The 20196-nt window shown below is 44.3% G+C and overlaps 1 protein-coding gene across 1 annotated transcript in view; it reads right to left on the reverse strand.

Annotated features, from left to right (window-relative positions):
* Positions 1–17482, reverse strand: part of LOC137369755 (NIPA-like protein 2) — a 110741-nt gene extending 93259 nt beyond the window's left edge. The window contains exon 1 of the mRNA XM_068031158.1: positions 17100–17482. Coding sequence (XP_067887259.1) covers positions 17100–17204 — 105 coding nt within the window. The 5' untranslated portion in view covers positions 17205–17482. The remainder of the gene's footprint in view (positions 1–17099) is intronic.
* Positions 17483–20196: the final 2714 nt, after the last annotated feature.

The raw sequence follows: 20196 nt of genomic DNA on the forward strand, positions 1-20196 counted from the left end.
ATTGTAATGTAGGAAAATGTAGCAGCCATTTTGCACTTAGCTCCCACAACACAGTGATGATGACCAGATCATTATTTTCAGTGAGGTTAGTTGAAGGATCAACATTGACTCTTCTTCACATTGTGGGCTGCATTTTGTTGAGGTCCCGACGTCAGGATACATGGTGGTTGGGGTGGGGGGGGGGGGGGAGAGGGGATTCCGGAAGAATGTACCAGCAGCAGTCAGCCGTGGAGCCCGAAGCCACGAGTGCCGCGCCTGATCTTCCCAGCGGTATCGAGGCTGCGTGGCGGCCCCCCTGCCGCTGGGCCAAGGGACCTGACTTTGAATATGTAAATTGAGAAAATGAATACATTTAAATAAAATTGTCAGTGATGTTAGCTGCTGCCTGGGATCTTCCGAGCATCGGCCGGCACTCACGTGTCTTCACTTTCCCATCCAGGAAAAGCAAGCGCCACAGAGGTGGGAAAGGGGGATACTTAGGCTTTTCAGTGTAGCGGGTAGGGGGGGGATACGGGGTCAAATGTGCATTACTACTGTAGGGGACAGGGCGAAGGGGTGATCTCTGCACTTTGAACAGTTTGGGGGGGCGGGAAGGTCAAGTCTTGGATGAAAGTCTTTTGTGGGGAGAGGAAGAGGGCAACTATTATCTGTAAGAGTTATTGGGGTGGGGGAAGGGGCAATATTTTTTATTGTGGTATACTGGGGGGGGATACGGTTTTAAATATTTAAATTTAGCAGCAGGGCTGGCTGCCCTTTAAAAATGGCGTCGGTGCCTGTGCACAGGCAGCTGACACCATTGCCAGCATCGCACAGCCTGCCCCCTCCATGTGACTGGCGTGTTATGCTGACTGGCGTATTATCCTGAGCCGTCAGGCGGTAGATCGGGCGACATGGTGGCGAGCGACTCGCACATGCGGGCCGCCATTGTTTTCGTCAGCCAGCGCTCTCGGTGACAGAAGAATAAAATTCGTCAGGGCTTTGGTTTAATATCTCATCTGAAAGATGGCGCAGTGCTGCACTAAATGTTAGCCTAGATAATGCACTCAAATCTGTGGCGTAGGACCTGAACCCACAACCTCTGACTCCGATCTGAGATTCCAATACTTTCGGACCCTTTTTCTGTGCCAGTATTTATCCCCATGTGACAAAAACATCGATCATGGCATTTGACCATTCTGCTTGTCTCTGCTGGACACAGACAGCACTTCTTCAAATACATGCCAAAAGTAAGATGAATTCTTACACCAGTGCCCTGAGGTATTTTGCTTTGTGGGTAGATTGTCTCTGAATTCTCACATCAATTTCACTGGCTTCCTGGCTCAAATTGGATTTCGATTCAGGGCGTACATCAAAAAATAGAACATAAAACAGAGAAGGAATATGATACGGCGAAGAGAAAGAGGATAAGGTGAGCAGATGTTGAAATACAATGACAACACAAATAGAAAGTTAAAAAGAATTGGGCAGGAGGGAACATGAGAGAAGGTAGGAGTTGTATGAAAATGAGCTTTTAACCCGCTGTTCTGGTGAATCTGCTGTTGTGTGATGGTGAACAGAACTGCCCCTGTTAATTATGAGGTTGATACAATACCTGGTCAACACTTCCACTTGTCACGCTCCTGGAAGTGGATGCTAAAAATATTAAATGCTTCTTGTTGGTGATTCAGACTTGATTTTTCTCTGTGTCTTTTATTATTAGGGTTTTTTTTTGTCATGTTATTTTACACCTGCATAACTCAAATGATACTCTCCAGATGCAATGACTCAAATTGTTCCATTGGGAGTTGCTGGGCAAACATTTTTTTTTAAATAAAGGTTTGTGAATGCCTTGGTTGAAAATAAAGGGTGTGTGTTTGTCAATTTGTGGAGCATTTTCAAAGTGCAGAGACAAGAGAGACCAAAGAATTGTGCGTATCTGAGTTAAAGCATCTAAAGGCATTTATAATTTTTTGAAGGGAGTAACAGTGATGGTTTTGTGATTTGATTTCTCTGCTGGAATATTTAGAGCTGGTTGCATTGCTGATTACACTTCTGCTGTTTAAGCAGAGTTCAGTTCTGCTGCAGTTGTGACTCTTTCATATCCCGATAATTGCCCCACATGACAGTTTTAAGTGCTCAGTGCTCAATTTGGATTTCAACGCTTTCTCACTGAATAGTCAGTCAGCTTTTTGTGATGCATTATTCAGCATTTTTGTTAATATTTCATAGAATTACAGAATCTTGCAGTGCAGAAGGAGGCCATTCGGCCCATCTCGCCTTTGCCGGCTCGTGGAAAGAGCTATCCACTTAATCCCACTCCCCCTGCTCTTTCCCCATAGCCCTGCAGGTTTTTCATTTTCAAAGTTATATCCAATTCCCTTTTGAAAGTTACTATTGAATCTGCTACCACCACACCTTTCAGGTAGTGCATCCCAGATCATAAAAACTCGCTGCGTAAAAAAAAAACTCTCCTCATCTCCCCGCCCTCCCAACTCCAGTTCTTTTTGCCAATTAGTTTAATAAAATATTCTTCTTTTTCAAATGCTTGTTTAATTCCCTTCCATGTGATGTGTGTCCTATCCAATATCAGGAGATGCTAGAAATTCCTCTGGTAAATGTGAATGAAAATGTTGGCCCTTGCAGGTTTGTACTGCTTCAATTAGAGAACATAACATAATGTCAATAATTGATCAGTCACAGTGTTTGAGTTTGCCTCAATAAAGGTCTTTTAGGTATCGTGTGTTTTGAGTCATACACACTGCTGTTTGAAGAGTATCTTATCTGTACTAGGTGTATTTTGCCTAAGCATTTTGTGATTGGAGAGCCTGTATTATTGTGAACAGTGTTTATTCCAAACTAACCTCTGGAATTCCCTCCCTCTCTCTCCCTGTAACACACTCCTTTAAACCTAATACAAAAGCAAAATACTTCAGATGCTGGAAATCTGAAACAAAAACAGAGTGTGCTGGAAATACTCAGTGGGTCAGGCAGCATCTATGGAGAGAGAAGCTAAGTTAACGTTTCAGGTCTGAGAGCTGTGACCTTTTGTCGGAACGGTTCAGATGAAAGGTCACAGACCTGAAACATTAACTCGGTTTCTCTCTCCACGGATGCCGCCAGACCTGCTGAGTATTTCCAGCATTTTCTGTTTCTGTTGCCTTAGAAGCTAATGCTTTGAACAAGCTTTTTGCCACCTGTTCTAATATTTTCCACCATCCATAAACTTGAGCTCATCCAAAACTCTGCTGCCCTCTGTAATTCCCTCCCATATCAAGCCAAAAGACTTGCAGGTTGATAGGTAAATTGGCCAGTATAAATTGTCACTAGTATAGGTAGGTGGTAGGGAAATATAGGGACAGATGGGGATGTTTGGTAGGAATATGGGATTAGTGTAGGATTAGTATAAATGGGTGGTTGATGTTCGGCACAGACTTGGTGGGCCGAAGGGCCTGTTTCAGTGCTGTATCTCTAATCTAATCTAATCTCTCCGCCTTGCTACTTCTTGCTCCTCCCTTAAGGCACCTTAAAATCTGAACTTTGGCCAAGCTTTTGAACAGTCCTAATATCGCCTTATGTGGCTCGGTGTCAAATTTTGGTTGATAACACTCCTTTTTACTGCATTAACGACACTATATAAATGCAAGTTGTTGTTGACCATTTTTGACTCCTCTGTAGAGCCAGTGAGCTGTGGGCAGCATTCAGGTGTTGAGGATCAGCTGGGGGGTTATGTCTCAGAGGCTGTGGGTCAGCTTCATTGCTGGCAGCGGCTGGCAGGTTAGGTCCTGGCTGGGGGAGTGGGGGTGCTGGCTTGAGGGAGGAGAGGGGAATCTCAACAGTAGAGGGTGGGTGATGGGGGGGTGGGGGGGGTGGTGGGGATGGTGGGGAGAGAGCAGGCCAGCAGCAGCTCAGTTATTTTGTGGAACCAGCTACAAACCCTTCAGACTCCACAAAAAATAGAACAATCTCACTGTTGGGGTTGTCCTTTCCAGTGTCATCCAATAACCCCTTTAAGAATCTGCATTAATAGAAACACCTTTTACAATGATCCAAAGCGTTTTACAGCCAATGATATACTTCTGAAGTGCAGCCACTGTTGCAAAGCAGCAAACGCAGCTTTGTGCACAGCATGCTCCCACAAACAGTGGTAATCACCAGATCATCGGTTTCTAGTGAAGTTGGTTGAGGGATTAAACATTGGCTCTTCTGTAAATAGTGTCATTGGACCCTTTATGCCCTCCTGAAAGGGCAGAAGGGGCCTCAGTTTAAGACCTCATCTGAAAAATGGTCCATCTGACAGTGCAGCACTCCCTCAGTACCGCACTAGAACATCAGCCTAGATTATGCGTTCATGTCTCTGAAGTGGGACAAACCCACAACCTTCAATTTAAAGGTGTCTGTGCTGTCTACCTAGCTATGGTTGACATGTTAAGGACAGTTGTTTGGGGTACTTACAACCCAGTACAAATAAGCAGAGCTTGACAGTGCCTGCTCCTCCCATTTGTATTCCAATTTTTCAACTGGCATAGATCCCGAATTACATAAACAATCAGCCTAACACCCACTTAAGGCAAACGCCTGGTGCGATTTAAGGTCATGTGATCCAGTCTGGCAGCCACCAAATATCAGCTGCCAATCAAGCGCAGCATTATCCCGGTCTAATGTGGCAAGTTTTACACCTGAAAAATGGGTGAACTGAGGATAAATTATATCCCCATGTCTATTAAACGCATTAGATTACTGCTATGGTGTTGGGAAGCTCTATCATGTTGCAGTCTATTATTAATTTGCCTGAGGAAGGACAATTTTATAATGGTGCCATGAACGAGTTCACAAGCACTGGCTTCATATGACATCGCACTGAATTCTGCAAATGTTACAGCTGCTGGGATTGGAAATGATTTAAACAAACCCCTGAAATTGATTCCACATTATGTGCTAAAGGGATAAATTATTCCATATTTAGAAATTAATATAGCTTCATGCTAATTGTTTGTTCAGGTCCCCTTGCGTCCTTTGGAGGTCTCAGTCGTGACTCAGCGGGTAGCACTCTCAGCTTTGGGTCAGAAGGTGATGGGTTCAAGTCCCACTTCCAGAGTCTAAAGCACGTAATCCAGTCTGACACTTCCAGATGAGACGTGAAATTGAGACCCCATGTTCTCTCTTAGTTGGATGTACGAGATCCCATGGCACTATTCAAAGACCAGTAAGCTAGTTTTTCCTTGTGTCGTGGCCAATATTTATCCCTCAACCAACATCACTAAAATAAAAAGATTATCTGGCCATTATCACTGTTTGTGGGAGCTTGCTGTGCGCAAATTGGCTGTGACATTGCAACAGTGACTACACTTCAAGAAGTACTTCATCAGCTGTAAAGCACTCGGGAACATCATGAGATCATGAAAGGCACCATATAAATGCAAGTTCTTTTTTCCAAAATTACATTCAATGCATTCAGGAAACTGCTGGATCTAATTAATGAAACAATTTCATCCCTGCACTGAAGGAGAGTGTTAAGCATGTACTTGGGAGGGATGATTTCATGTCCTCTCCTGATGTAAATTTCAGCAAAAACCCAATTCATTGCTCTGTCATCTTTCCACAGTACTGCTGCAGCACTTTGTTTAAACACATGTCTGATTATTGAAAACACAGTGCACATTATTCAAACTGACCCGGACTGGTAGGAGAGGAGATGCAATCTACTCTTTTGGATTAAATTTGCAATTTAAGAATTCTCGACAAAAAAAAAATCAATTTTAAAATGTTTGCAATTTAACACATCAATGATGCATTATTAGAAAGAATCTGCAGATCAAGCTAAAATTTAGACGGTGAAAGGTACAGATGCCACCTATACAGCATCCACCACATCTGAGAGAAGCATCTTGAATGACTTCACAGTGTATTACTGTGGGGATGCAGTGAGTGTTACGTAATGAATGCGACAACTGTCTGTGTACACAGTAGTGAACTGAGTGGCTGGAACCCATGTAAAAACCACTCGGGCTGTGTGCACCAAAATATGGTTTTTCTGTGTAATGCAATTGTACATTGCATGTAAAATGGAATGACAAGAGTTGTGAGGAAACTCACTTTCTGTATCAAAGAAAACTGACCTCTTTTGCACTTTCTGGAATGTCAAATTGGAACTGTTTTGTAATATATTTTTTACAAATTTTTATGAATAAAGGATATTTTTGGGGAAAAAAACAAAGTAAGATGCCACAAACAGCAATGAGATGAGCAACCAGCTAATCTGCTTTGGGTTATATTGGTGAGAGGAATGCTGGCCAGGGGTGACGGTGGATAGGCAATGTTGAACATTTAAAGAGCGCATGAATGAACTGCAACAATGTTTTATTCCTGTCTGGCGCAAAAGTAAAACGGGATAGATAGCCAAACCACAGCTTACAAGGGAAATTAGAGATAGCATTAGATCCAAGGAAGAGGCATATAAATTTGCCAGAAAAAACAACAGACCTGAGAATTGGGAGCAGTTTAGAATTCAGCAAAGGAAGGCCAAGGGATTGATTAAGAAGGGGAAAATAGAGTACGAGAGTAAGCTTGTGAGGAACATAAAAACTGACTGTAAAGGTTTCTATAGGTATGTGAAGAGAAAATGATTGGTGAAGACAAATGTAGGTCCCTTACAGTCAGAAACAGGGGAATTTATTATGGGGAACAAAGAAATGGCTGACCAACTAAATGCATACTTTGGTTCTGTCTTCACAAAGCAGGACACAAATAACATACCAGGAATGTTGGGGAACACAGGGCTCAGTGAGAGGTAGGAACTGAAGGAAATCAGTATTAGTAGAGAAATGGTGTTGGGGAAATTGATGGGATTGAATGCCAATAAATCCCCAGTGACTGATGGTATGCATCCCAGAGTACTTAAGGAAGTGCCCTAGAAATAGTGGATGCATTGGTGGTCATCTTCCAAGATTCTATAGACTCTGGAACAGTTCCTACAGATTGGAGGGTAGCTAATGTAACCCCACTATTTAAAAAGGGAGGTAGAGAGAAAGCAGGGAATTATAGACCAGTCAGCCTGACGTCAGTAGTGGGGAAAATTCTAGAGTCCATTATCCAAGATTTGATATCAGAGCACTTAGAGAACAGAGGTCGAATCGGACAGAGTCAGCATGGATTTACAAAAGGGAAATCATGCAAATCTACGAGAATTCTTCGAGGATGTAACTAGTAGAGTTGATGAGGGGGAGCCAGTGGATGTGGTTTATTTGGACTTTCAGAAGGCTTTCGACAAAGTCCCACATAAGAGATTAGTGTGTAAAATTAAAGCGCATGAGACTGGGGGTAGTGTATTGCGATGGATAGAAAATTGGTTGGCAGACAGGAAACAAAGAGTAGGAATAAACTGGTCTTTTTCCGAATGGCAGGCAGTGACTAGTGGAGTACTGCAGGGATCAGTGCTAGGGCCCCAGCTATTCACAATATATATTAATGATTTAGATGAGGAACTAAATGTAAAATATCCAAATTTGCAGATGACAAAACTGGGTGGGAGGGTGAGTTGTGAGGAGGATGCAGAGAGGCTTCAGGGTGATTTGGACAAGTTGAGTGAGTGGGCAAATGCATGGCAGATACAGCACAATTTGGATAAAAGTGAAGTCATTCACTTTGGTAGCAAAAACAGGAAGGCAGATTATTATCTGAACGGCTATAAACTGAGAGAGGGGAATATGCAGTGAGACCTGGGTGTTCTTGTACACCAGTCGCTGAAGGTAAGCATCCAGGTGCAACAGGCGGTAAAAAGAGCAAATGGTATGTTGGCCTTCATAGCGAGAGGATTCGAGTACAGAAGCAGGGATGTCTTGCTGCAATTATACAGGGCCTTGGTGAGGCCACACCTGGAATGTTGTGCGCAGTTTTGGTCTCCTTATCTGAGGAAGGATGTTCTTGCTATAGAGGGAGTGCAGCGAAGGTTTACCTGACTGATTCCTGGGATGGCAGGACTGACGTATGAGGAGAGATTGAGTCGGTTAAGATTATATTTGCTGGAGTTCAGAAGAGTGAGGGGGAATCTCATAGAAACCTATAAAATTCTAATAGGACTTGACAGGGTAGATGCAGGAAGGATGTTCCCGATGGTGGGGGAGTCCAGAACCAGAGGTCATAGTCTAAGGATACAGGGTAAACCTTTCAGGACTGAGATGAGGAGAAATTTCTTCACCCCGAGAGTGGTGAGCCTGTGGAGTTCGCTACCATAGAAAGCAGTTGAGGCATTGTATGTTTTCAAGAAGGAGTTAGATTTAGCTCTTGGGTCTAAAGGGATCAAAGGGTTTGGGGCAAAAGTGGGAATAGGTTACTGAGTTGGATGATCAGGCATAATCATAATGAATGGTGGAGCAGGCTCGAAGGGCCAAATGGCCTACTCCTGCTCCTATTTTCTATGTTTCTATGCCCCCATGAACCTGTTGTTCATCAAATATTACTATGGATCTTTATGCCCTTCTGGCAGAACAGAGAGGGCTTCAATTTAACATCTCATCCAAAGGAAGTGATTACCACACTGGAGTGTTATGTTACATTATGTAATGATAGAATTATACGGCACAGAAGAGGGCCATTCAGCCCTTCATGCTTGTCCCAGCTTTCTGAAAGAGCTATCCAATTAGCTCCACTTCTCAGCTCTTTCCCCATAGCTCTGCAAACTTTTCCTTTTTAAAATCCAATTCCTTTTTGAAAGTTACTGTTGAATCTGTTTCCACCACCCATTCCAGATCACAACAAATCACTGCATGAATAAATTCTCCTCTTCTTTCTTCCAGCTTTTTTGCCAATTATTTATATCTGTATCCTTTGGTTCCAACCAGTGGAAACAATTTCTCCCCATCTGCTCTATCAAAACCTCTCATAATTTTGAACACCTCAATTAAAACTTCTCTTAACCTTCTTTGCTCTAAAGAGAATAATCTCGGCTTCTCTGGTCTCTCTACATAACTGAAGTCCCTCAACCTTGGTATCATTCCAGTAAATCTCCTCTGCACCCTCTCCAAAGCCTTGACATCTTTCCCAAAGTGTGGTGCCCAGAATTAGACACAATACTCCAGTTGAACGCTGATCAGATTTTTAAAGATTTAGCATTACAGTTTATGACAACAACTTGTCTTGATACAATGCCCTTAATATGGAAAACATTCCAAGGTGATTTACATTGGGGAGGAAAAACATATTTTGATAAAAAGAATAAATGAGGCATGGTACAACCGTAATTTTGGTTGATATAAGGTGTTTAATGGCGGTGAAAGCCATGGGAATGTGGAGGGAGTCTGTCAGGGAGTCTCAGAATGCAGAGCCCAAGTTCCTGCCATAAACAGTGCAGTGAAAGTAGGAATACAAAGAGGATAGAGTTGGAGAGCTGAAGGAGGTTGGAGAGATAGCGTGGGGTGAGGCCATGAAAGGATTCTGACAGAGGTGAGTTTGAACCCACAAACATCTGATTCAGAGTCAAGAGGGCTACCAACTGAACCAAGCTGACACTTAGGAACATAGCAGCAGGAGTAGGCCATTCAGCTTGTCCAGCCTGCTCCGCAATTCAATTAGATCATAGCTGATCATCTACGGACATACGAATTAGGAGCAGGAGTAGGCCACTTGGCCCCTCGAGTCTACTCTGCTATTTAACAAGATCATGGCTGATCTGATTGTAACCTCAACTCCACATTCCTGCCTACTCCCAATAACCTTTCACCCCTTTGCTTATCAAGAATCTATCTACCTCTGCCTTAAAAATATTCAAAGTCTCTGCTTTCACCACCTTTTGAGGAATAGAGTTCCAAAGACTCATGACCAACTGAGAGAAAAATTTCTCTCCATCTCTGCCTTATTTTTAAACAGTGACCCCTAGTTCTAGATTCTCCCACAAGAGGAAACATCCTTTCCACATCCACCCTGTCAATACCCCTCAAGATCTTATGCGTTTCAATCAAGTCGCACCTTACTCTTCCAAACTCCAGCGGATACAAGCCTAGCCTGTCCAACCTTTCCTCATAAGACAACCCACCCGTACCAGGGCTGGAACTTTATCCTCGGTGGAGGGAGCCTTCCACCGCCTCAAAAGGCGGTGACGAACCTGTCTCTGCCTGGCCTGGTGATCCGGACTGCATTTTGCAGCCCCCAGGCCTTTAATTGGTCTGAGGCGGAACTTCCACCTCATTGAGGCAGGAGGTCCCACCTAATGGAGCTCTCTGTCCCAGCAGCGCCACCGAGAGCGATGGCCACTACAGGGACTGCAACCCAGCCATCAGAAGGAAGCTGAAGGACGGCCCCGGGAAAATGTAAGTTTTTGGGGCCTCGCCGGGGATGAACGGTCGGGCCCTGATGGGGCAAGGGTGGTCAATTGGGAGGACGGGGGTGTGTGTTGGGTGTTGGGGGTGGTTGGGGCATCAGGGGCGGCCCTCTGTCGGGCACAACGTGCCTGATCATGAGGGTCCCCCCCAGGCCATCAGAAAGCTACCTGCTTTTGTCAGGCAGCTTTTCTCGGACCTGGGCTGCCTGTCTGGCCAAGGGTAAAATCCCTGTGGCGGCAGGCGAAGGCCCTTAAGTGGCCGTTAACTGGCCACTTAACGGCTTTCATTGGCATGGGGCACACGGGCCGTTTTTCGCAGCAGCCACCCTGAGTGAAGTAGCAGCAGAGGCTGGGGCGGGTCAGGAAAGGTCTCCCAACCACCCCACCACTATCCCGCACTTCCGGGGGGGTAAAATTCTGGCCCAGGTAGTACAGTAGTCTCTGAACTGCTTCCAACGCATTTATATCCTTTGTTAAATAAGGAGACAAATACTGTACACAGTACTCCACGTGTGGTCTCATCAATACCCTCTGTAACTGAAGCATAACCTCCCTACTTTTGTAATCAATTTCCCTTGCAATAAACGATAACATTCTATTAGCTTTCCTAATTATTTGCTGAACCTGCATCCTAACATTTTGCGATTCATGCACTAGGACACCCAGATCCCTCTGCATTGCAGAGCTCTGCAATCTCTCACCATTTAGATAATATGCTTCTTTCTTATTCTTCCTGCCAAAATGGACAATTTCACATTTTCCCACATTATACTCCATTTGCCAGATCTTTGACCACTCACTTCACCTATCTATATCCCCTTGTAGCCTCCTTATGTCCTCTTCACAACTTACTTTTATACCTATCTTTGTGTCACTTTCCTACTTACTTTTGACACATCAGCAAATTTAGCAACCATGCCTTCAGTCCCTTCATCCAAGTCATTTATATAGTGGTAAATAGTTGAGGCCCCATCACGGATCACAGTGGCACACAATCGTTTTGCCAACCATAAACTGAACCATTTATGCCTACTCTCTGTTTCCTGTTAGCTATCCAATCTTCTATCCATGCCAAGATGTTACCCACTAGACCATCAGCTTTTATTTTCCGCAATAACCTTTGATGTGGCGTCTTATCAAATGCCTTCTGGAAATTTAAGTACAGTACATCCACCGGTTCCCCTTTATCCACAGCACATGTTACTTCTTCAAAGAACTCCAATAAATTGGTTAAACATGATTTCCCTTTCACAAAACCATGTTAACTCTGCCTGATTACCTTGAATTTTTCTAAGTGCCTTGCTAGAACGTCTTTAATAATAGCTTCTAATATTTTCCCTAAGACCGATGTTAAGCTAACTGGCCTGTAGTTTCCTGCTTTCTGTCTCCCTCCCTTTTTGAATAAAAGGAGTTTTATTCCAATCTAATGGAACTTTCCCCAAATCTAGGGAATTTTGGAAAATTAAACCCAACGCATCAACTATCTCACTAGCCACTTCTTTTAGGACCCTAGGATGAAGTTCATCAGGACCCGGGGACTTGTCAGCCCGCAGCTCCAACAATTTGCTCAGTACCACTTCCCTGGTGATTGTCATTTTCTTGAGTTCCTTCCTTCCTTCCATTTCCTGATTTACGGCTATTTCTGGGATGTTACTTGTATCCTCTATGGTGAAGATCGATGCAAAATACCTGTTCAAATCATCTGTCATCACCTTATTTTCCCTTATTAATTCCCCAGACTCACCTTCTACAGGACTAATGCTCACTTTGCTAACTTTTCTTTTTAAAATATCTATAGAAACTCTTACTATCTATCTTTATATTTCTAGCTAGCTTTCTCTCATACTCTAATTTTTCCTTCCTTATTAAATCTTTTAGTCATTCTTTGTTGTTTTTTATATTCTGTCCATTCTTCTGACCTGCCACCCAACTTTGTGCAATTATGTGCTTTTTCTTTAAGTTTGATTCTATCTTTAATTTTTTTAGTTAACCATGGATGGTGGGTTCTCCCCTTGGAATTTTTGATTCTCAGTGGAATGTATCTATTCTGTGTATTCTGAAATATCCCCTTAAATGTCTGCCACTGCATCTCTATTGACATATTCCTTAACCTGATTTGCCAGTTCACTTTAGCAAGCTCTGCTTTCATGCCCTCATAATTGCCCATATTTAAGTTTAAAATACTAGTTTGAGACCCACTCTTCTCTCCACTAAACTGAATGCAAAATTCAATCATATTGGGCTGAAATTTACCAGCCCCTCGACGCCAGTAAAATGTTGTGGGGAGAGGCCCGCCTCAACCCGCGACATCGAAAAGGGCCCATCGCATATTGCCTTATCTCCATATTCATTTCCATATTAAATTGAACCCTAATGAAATGTCAATGAACTTACCTGCTGTCCCACACTGATTTTATCACCCCCTTTATACCCGCCTTCGTGCGCCTTCGGAACGCTGCTGAGGCGAGAACCTGGTGGGGAGGGGGGAGTAATATAAATTTCAGGGTGGGAGGGGTGAAGGAGCGGGGAAATCAATTTTTATTGGATGTGGGAATGGTGGGAAGGGGTTATAGGCCAAATGTTATAAGTTTAGGGGTAAGGCTCGGGTAGAGAAAAAGGAATGTGTTGGTCATTTCGGGCACTGAAATGACCATTGCGGGGTTGGTAGAGGGCCATCCACATATTTTAATTGTTTAATAAAAAATTCATACTGCTGCCCGTTCCAAAGTTAAAAGTAATTCTAAGGGCTTTAAAAATGGTGCCGGCACCGGCGCAGTGGCACCGGACGCTGTTGCCGTGGATGTAGACGCCGCCGCAACACATCAGTGGGGCCGGGCATGCCGCCCTCCACTATTTAAATGCACCCCCACACAAAATATCTTGGGGGCTCTGCGGCAGCACCTGAATGCGGGCACCCTGCCGTGTTTAAAGGGCGCCACCACGGAGTGCGGCGCCCAAATAAAATTCAGCCCATTATAATCATTGCTGCCTAGGGCTGCCTTCACTATGAGATCATGAATTAATCCTTTCTGGTTACACAATACCAGGTCTAGTACAGCCTGCTCTTTGGCTCCAGAATGTGCTGTTCTAAGAAACTATCCCCAAAACATTCTATGAACCCCTCATCTTGGCTACCTTTGCCCATCTGATTTTTCCAGTCTAATGTAGATTAAAATCCCTCATGATTATCGCTGTACCTTTCTGACAAGCTCCCATTATTTGTTCCTTTATACCCCATCTTACCGTGTGGTTACTGTTATGGGGCCTATGCACCACTCCCACAAGTGACTTTTTGCCTTTACCATTTTTCATCTCCACCCAAACTGCTTTACATCCTGGTTTCGTGAACTTAGGTCATCCCTCTCTATTGTGCTCATACCATAATTAATTAACAAAGCCACCCCTCCACCTTTTCCGAGCTTCCTGTCCTTCCTAAATGTCATGTATCCTTCAATATTCACATGCCAATCTATGTCATCCTTCAGCCATGTCTCTGTAATGGCTATCAGATTGTACTTATTTATTTCTATTTGCGCTATCAGTTCACCTGTTTTGTTTCGAATGCTATGTGCATTCAGATACAGAGCCTTTAGTTTTGTCCTTATATTATTTTTGTAATCTCTAGCCTTAACTTCTGATTTACTCTTAGAGTTGTACTCACCGTCCCTTCCTGTCACGGTCTGTTTATCTTTTCCCATAATAATACCTTTCTCTTGCTTTGTCTCTACTCTTTGATTTACCATATTTTCCCAAATTTGATCCCTTGCCCCCACAATTAGTTTAAAACCCTCTCTACTTCCCTAGTTATGCGGCTCGCTAGAACACTGGTCCCAGAATGGTTCAGATGTAGATCATCCCAATGGTACAGCCACGACTTTTCCCAGTACTGGTGCCAGTACCTCACGAACCAGAACCCACTTCTACTACACCAGTCTTTGAACCACGCCTTCATTTCTCTAATCTTATTTGCCCTATGCCAATTTGCACTTGGCTCAGGTAATCCAGAGACTATTATCTTTGAGGTTCTGCTTCTTAATTTGACTATGCAGAACCTCTTTCCTTGTCCTGCCTATGTCATTGGTACCACATCCTCCTTCTCCCACTGTAAGTTTCTCTCCAGCCCTGAGCAGATGTCCCAAACCCTGGCACCGGGCAGGCAACACAGCTTTCTGGACTCTTGCTCTTTGCTGCAGAGAACAGTGTCTATCCCCCTCACTATTCTGTCCCCAACTACCACTATTTTCCTTTTTGCTCTCCCTGCTAGAACGGCTTCTTGTACTCAGAATCATAAAATAAATCATAAAGGTGCCATTGTCAGTCTGCTCATCCGCACTGCAGTCCTTGCTCTTGTACATACAAGCTACAAGAACCTCGAACTTGTTGCTCAATTGCAAGGACTGAGGCTGCTCCACTCCCACCTTCTCGATCCCTTTACCGGCCTGACTCGCAGTTACACCCTCCTTTGCCTGACCACTGACCAAATCAGACGACCCTAACCTAAGGGGGTGTGACTGCCTTCTGGAACAAAGTGTCCAGGTACCTTTCCCCCTCCCTGATGCGTTGCAATGTCTGCAGCTTGGCCTCCAGCTCATTTACTCTGAGCCAGAGCTCCTCAAACTGCAGACACTTACTACGGATGTGGTTGCCATGGATTGCCGTGGCATCCAGGAGCTCCCACACACTGCAGCTGCAACACATCACCTATTCTTCCATCTACATTGTCTTAATTATATTACATTTATTTTTTATTAATTTATAGTTCCCCTCTTCACCAAACTCTTTCACTCACCAAACTTCCATTCTTCACATTCTGTGCACTCAAGCGGCACTCAGTATAGACAAGCAGCACTCAGAGGCCCCTGAATTTATACTCTCTGAAAAACAATGAGTCAGCTTTGCTGGAGCTCAGAAATCAGTTTAAGTTAGTTACTTAATTAATTGGCTACAACTACTCTCAGCGAGCCTGTATATCCTTGTTTAAAACTGTAAGAAACTTAACTTGCCTCTTAACTTAAACAGTAATTTAGTTAATTGCTAAATGTAAACAAAAACTAGACTTGAGAAATTAACCCTTAAAAGTCTGTCACTCACCAAACTCCCTTCTTCACACTCAGTGGTTCACCGCCACTTTCCCGCACTATCCCCATATCCCTTGGTGTCATTGATCATTGATAAAGTATCTACAATAATAACTTAGATTTTTATGGCACCTTTAACATAATAAAATGGTCCAAGATGCTTCACAGGAGCATTACAAAACAAAATATGACACTGAGCCACATAAGGAGATACTAGGGCAGATGACCAAATGCTTATTCAAAGAGGTAGGTTTTAATGAGTATCTTAAAGGAGGAAAGTGAGGTGGAGAGGAGGAGGTGTAGGGAAGGAATTCCAGAGCTTGGGCCTAGGCATAACCACCAATGGTGCAGCGAATAAATTAAGGAATGCACAAGAGGTCAGAATTAGAGGAGTGCAGATATCTCAATGGGTTTTGGGGATGGAGGAGATTACAGAGATAGGGAGGGGTGAGGCCATGGAGGGATTTGAAAACAAGGATGAGAATTTTAAAATCAAGATCTTGCTTGACCGGGAGCCAATGTAGGTCAGCGAGCACAGGGATGATAGGTGAACAAGACTTGGTGTGAGTTAAGTCACGAGCAGCAGAGTTTTGGATGGCCTCAAGTTTACAAAGGGTGGAATATGGGAAACCAGCCAGGAGTGTGCTGGAATAGTCAAGGCTACAGGTAACGAAGGCATAAATGAGGGTTTCAGCAAATGAGCTGAGACAGAGGCAAAGTCAGAGGTGAAAACAGGCAAACTTAGTGATGGCACAAATATAAGGTCGGAAATTCATCTCGGGGCCAAGTGTGACACCAAGGTTGCGAACTGACTGGCTAAATCACAGACTGTTGCCAGGGAGAGGATTGGAATCAGTTGCTAGGGAATGCAGTTTGGAGCAGGGATGGAAAACAATGGCTTCAGTCTTCCCAATATTTAATTGGAAAAAATTTCTGCTAGTTCAATACTGGATGTTGGATACGCAGTTTAGTAGAGGAAAACTTAGGAACATAGGGTCATTCTAGTGACTCTGCGTTGTAACCCGTCCATGGTCAATATAATCTTCCTGATGGGGTCTAACCAGAGTACAGCTGTAACATAACTTCCACCTTTCTGTATCCCAGACAGCTGAACATAAAAGTTAACACATTCCATTAGCCTTTCTAAATTACTGTAGTACCTACTTAGTGATTTCTGCATACGAACCCCTGAATTAACCCCAGTTACGAGTTTCTCACTCCAAGATCATAAATAAGCAACTTGCAAAATAACTCAATCCTCAGAAGCGCGATTAAGGGAAGTTAAGTCTGACTCATTGGAGATACAGAAGAAAAAACAATTCAAGCTCTTTATCAAACAGAAAATGTTGTCGGCCGGGAACATTTTGTTTTTTTTTTACAACTTGCCAGCTGAGCTGTCACATCGCAAGGCAACGCCTTGCAAAGATCTAGTCTGTCCTGTTTAATCCAGTCTCCCCCTCAACCAGCAGGAACTGCACTCCTGGGACTGAGGCACGTTAAATACGCGTGGACTCACCCTGGGGAATATGAACCCTTCCAAATGGAAAATACTGAAAGCACATGCATCCTTTCCTCTGAAGCATAACATTCACATAGTGGGGGATATGCAACTCCACCATGCGTCCGCCACTATGTTACAACTGAAGAATTGAACGCTGTATAATCTTTGCTGAAAGCTGAGGTCTCTCCTGTTTAACCTCCCTTCCCCTGGCACTCTGTGCTAATCTCACCTGGTAAGGGCGCAGGCTGCCCCAGGTAGATGGCACCGTGCCGTTCTGCTGTTGAGAGGCATTCACAAACGCCTGGACTGGAGCCACTGAAATCCCACTCGCCATAGCTCCGCTCGTCCTTCAGTCCAAAGCTTGGCTTCTGCCGGCGGATCGAAGCTGAGCTGGGAGGCAGAGGCTGTGCTGAATCATGGCAGATCTCTCCCTCTCATTTCCTTCACTCACACCAAGCCACCAGAGAATAAATGAGGCAACCGTGACTTTTTCGAAATGCCAGCCCACAGTAACTTTCAGCACCACTGCCCATGGAACTTCCTGATCCCTTCAGGATATTTGAGATGGGTGGATGAGGTGGAGCCTCCAAACACCTCTGGGAAAATCAAACAACCTCATCACTTGTAAAACGCAGCAGCTGTAAACACCTCCATTCTTCACTTTCTCAACTGCAAGAACATTTGCTTTAAAGAAGTCAGTACAAATATGTTTGTTGTTGAATTTCGTGTAGAAGAGCTTCTCTCCTGAACCCACTTTAATTAAAAATAAACTGTTCTCTGATAAAAGGTCATCGACCTAAAATGTTAACAGTGTCTCTCTCCACAGCTGGAGTATTTCCAAACAATTTTCTGTTTTTATTTCAGATTTGCAGCATCTTCAGTATTCTGCTTTTATTAAATTGTTCTGTTCTGTGAAGCTTGATACTACAGTGGCTCCTTTCATTGCAACAAAGGGAGAATGTGCAACTAACTGCCAAGGGTCGCATGGTAATGTGGAGTCATTAACATTTTGCATTTTGACGACCCCTTTCTGAAGAGCAGTTAGTATTATAGTTCAAAAGCAAAATGCTGCAGCTGCTGGAAAACTGAAATAAAAACAGCAAGTGCTGGAAACACTCAGCAGGTCCGGCAGCATCTGTCGAGAGAGAAAGAGTTAACGTTTTGTGTCTATAATTCTGATGAAGGTTCATCAGCCATTGATGTTAACACTGCGTCTCGCTCTCTCTCCCCAGAGGCTGCCTGACCTATTGAGGGTTCTTCCTTCATTTTCCGTGTCTAATTAATATTCTACAGTGTTTAATTCTTCATTTGTAACATTGTGGTTTTAAAGGAGGGGGGGGATGAGTTCAGTATCACTGCTCTTCATAATTGTTTATTGTTTTGTATATTTCTGTGAATTTTGCACTTCAGAGCAACTGATGCATATGCTTTAGAATTTTCCATTTGAGAAAGATGATAAGATTAGGCATACAGTAGCATACTGGTAATGTTACTGCACAAATGGACCGCTGGGTTGAGCACTACCTAGAACTGTACTCCAGGGAGAATGCTGTCACTGAGACTGTCCTCAATGCAGCCCAGCCTCTACCAGTCATGGATGAGCTGGACATACAGCCAACCAAATCGGAACTCAGTGATGCCATTGATTCTCGAGCCAGCGGAAAAGCCCCTGGGGAGGACAGCATTACCCCTGAAATAATCAAGAGTGCCAAGCCTGCTATACTCTCAGCACTACATGAACTGCTATGCCTGTGCTGGGATGAGGGAGCAGTACCCCAGGACATGCGCGATGCCAATATCATCACCCTCTATAAGAACAAAGGTGACCGCGGTGACTGCAACAACTACCGTGGAATCTCCCTGCTCAGCATAGTGGGGAAAGTCTTTGCTCGAGTCGCTCTGAACAGGCTCCAGGAGCTGGCCGAGCGCGTCTACCCTGAGGCACAGTGTGGCTTTCGTGCAGAGAGATCGACCGTTGACATGCTGTTCTCCCTTTGTCAGATACAGGAGAAATGCCGTGATCAACAGATGCCCCTCTACATTGCTTTCATTGATCTCACCAAAGCCTTTGACCTCGTCAGCAGACGTGGTCTCTTCAGACTACTAGAAAAGATTGGATGCCCACCAAAGCTACTAAGTATCATCACCTCATTCCATGACAATATGAAAGGCACAATTCAACATGGTGGCTCCTCATCAGAGCCCTTTCCTATCCTGAGTGGCGTGAAACAGGGCTGTGTTCTCGCACCCACACTTTTTGGGATTTTCTTCTCCCTGCTGCTTTCACATGCGTTCAAGTCCTCTGAAGAAGGAATTTTCCTCCACACAAGATCAGGGGGCAGGTTGTTCAACCTTGCCCATCTAAGAGCGAAGTCCAAAGTACGGAAAGTCCTCATCAGGGAACTCCTCTTTGCTGACGATGCTGCTTTAACATCTCACACTGAAGAGTGCCTGCAGAGTCTCATCGACAGGTTTGCGGCTGCCTGCAATGAATTAGGCCTAACCATCAGCCTCAAGAAAACGAACATCATGGGGCAGGACGTCAGAAATGCTCCATCCATCAATATTGGCGACCACGCTCTGGAAGTGGTTCAAGAGTTCACCTACCTAGGCTCAACTATCACCAGTAACCTGTCTCTAGATGCAGAAATCAACAAGCGCATGGGAAAGGCTTCCACTGCTATGTCCAGACTGGCCAAGAGAGTGTGGGAAAATGGCACACTGACATGGAACACAAAAGTCCGAGTGTATCAGGCCTGTGTCCTCAGTACCTTGCTCTATGGCAGCGAGGCCTGGACAACGTATGTCAGCCAAGAGCGACGTCTCAATTCATTCCATCTTCACTGCCTCCGGAGAATACTTGGCATCAGGTGGCAGGACCATATCTCCAACACAGAAGACCTCGAGGCGGCCAACATCCCCAGCTTATACACACTACTGAGTCAGCGGCGCTTGAGATGGCTTGGCCATGTGAGCCGCATGGAAGATGGCAGGATCCCTAAAGACACATTGTACAGCGAGCTCGCCACTGGTATCAGACCCACCGGCCGTCCATGTCTCCGCTATAAAGAGGTCTGCAAATGCGACATGAAATCCTGTGACATTGATCACAAGTCGTGGGAGTCAGTTGCCAGCGTTCGCCAGAGCTAGCGGGCAGCCATAAAGACGGGGCTAAAATGTGGCGAGTCGAAGAGACTTAGTAGTTGGCAGGAAAAAAGACAGAGGCACAAGGAGAAAGCCAACTGTGTAACAGCCCCAACAAACAAATTTCTCTGCAGCACCTGTGGAAGAGCCTGTCACTCTAGAATTGGCCTTTATAGCCACTC

This window comes from Heterodontus francisci, chromosome 5 (genome assembly GCF_036365525.1).
Source record: "Heterodontus francisci isolate sHetFra1 chromosome 5, sHetFra1.hap1, whole genome shotgun sequence".
Classification (NCBI taxonomy): Eukaryota; Metazoa; Chordata; class Chondrichthyes; order Heterodontiformes; family Heterodontidae; genus Heterodontus; species Heterodontus francisci.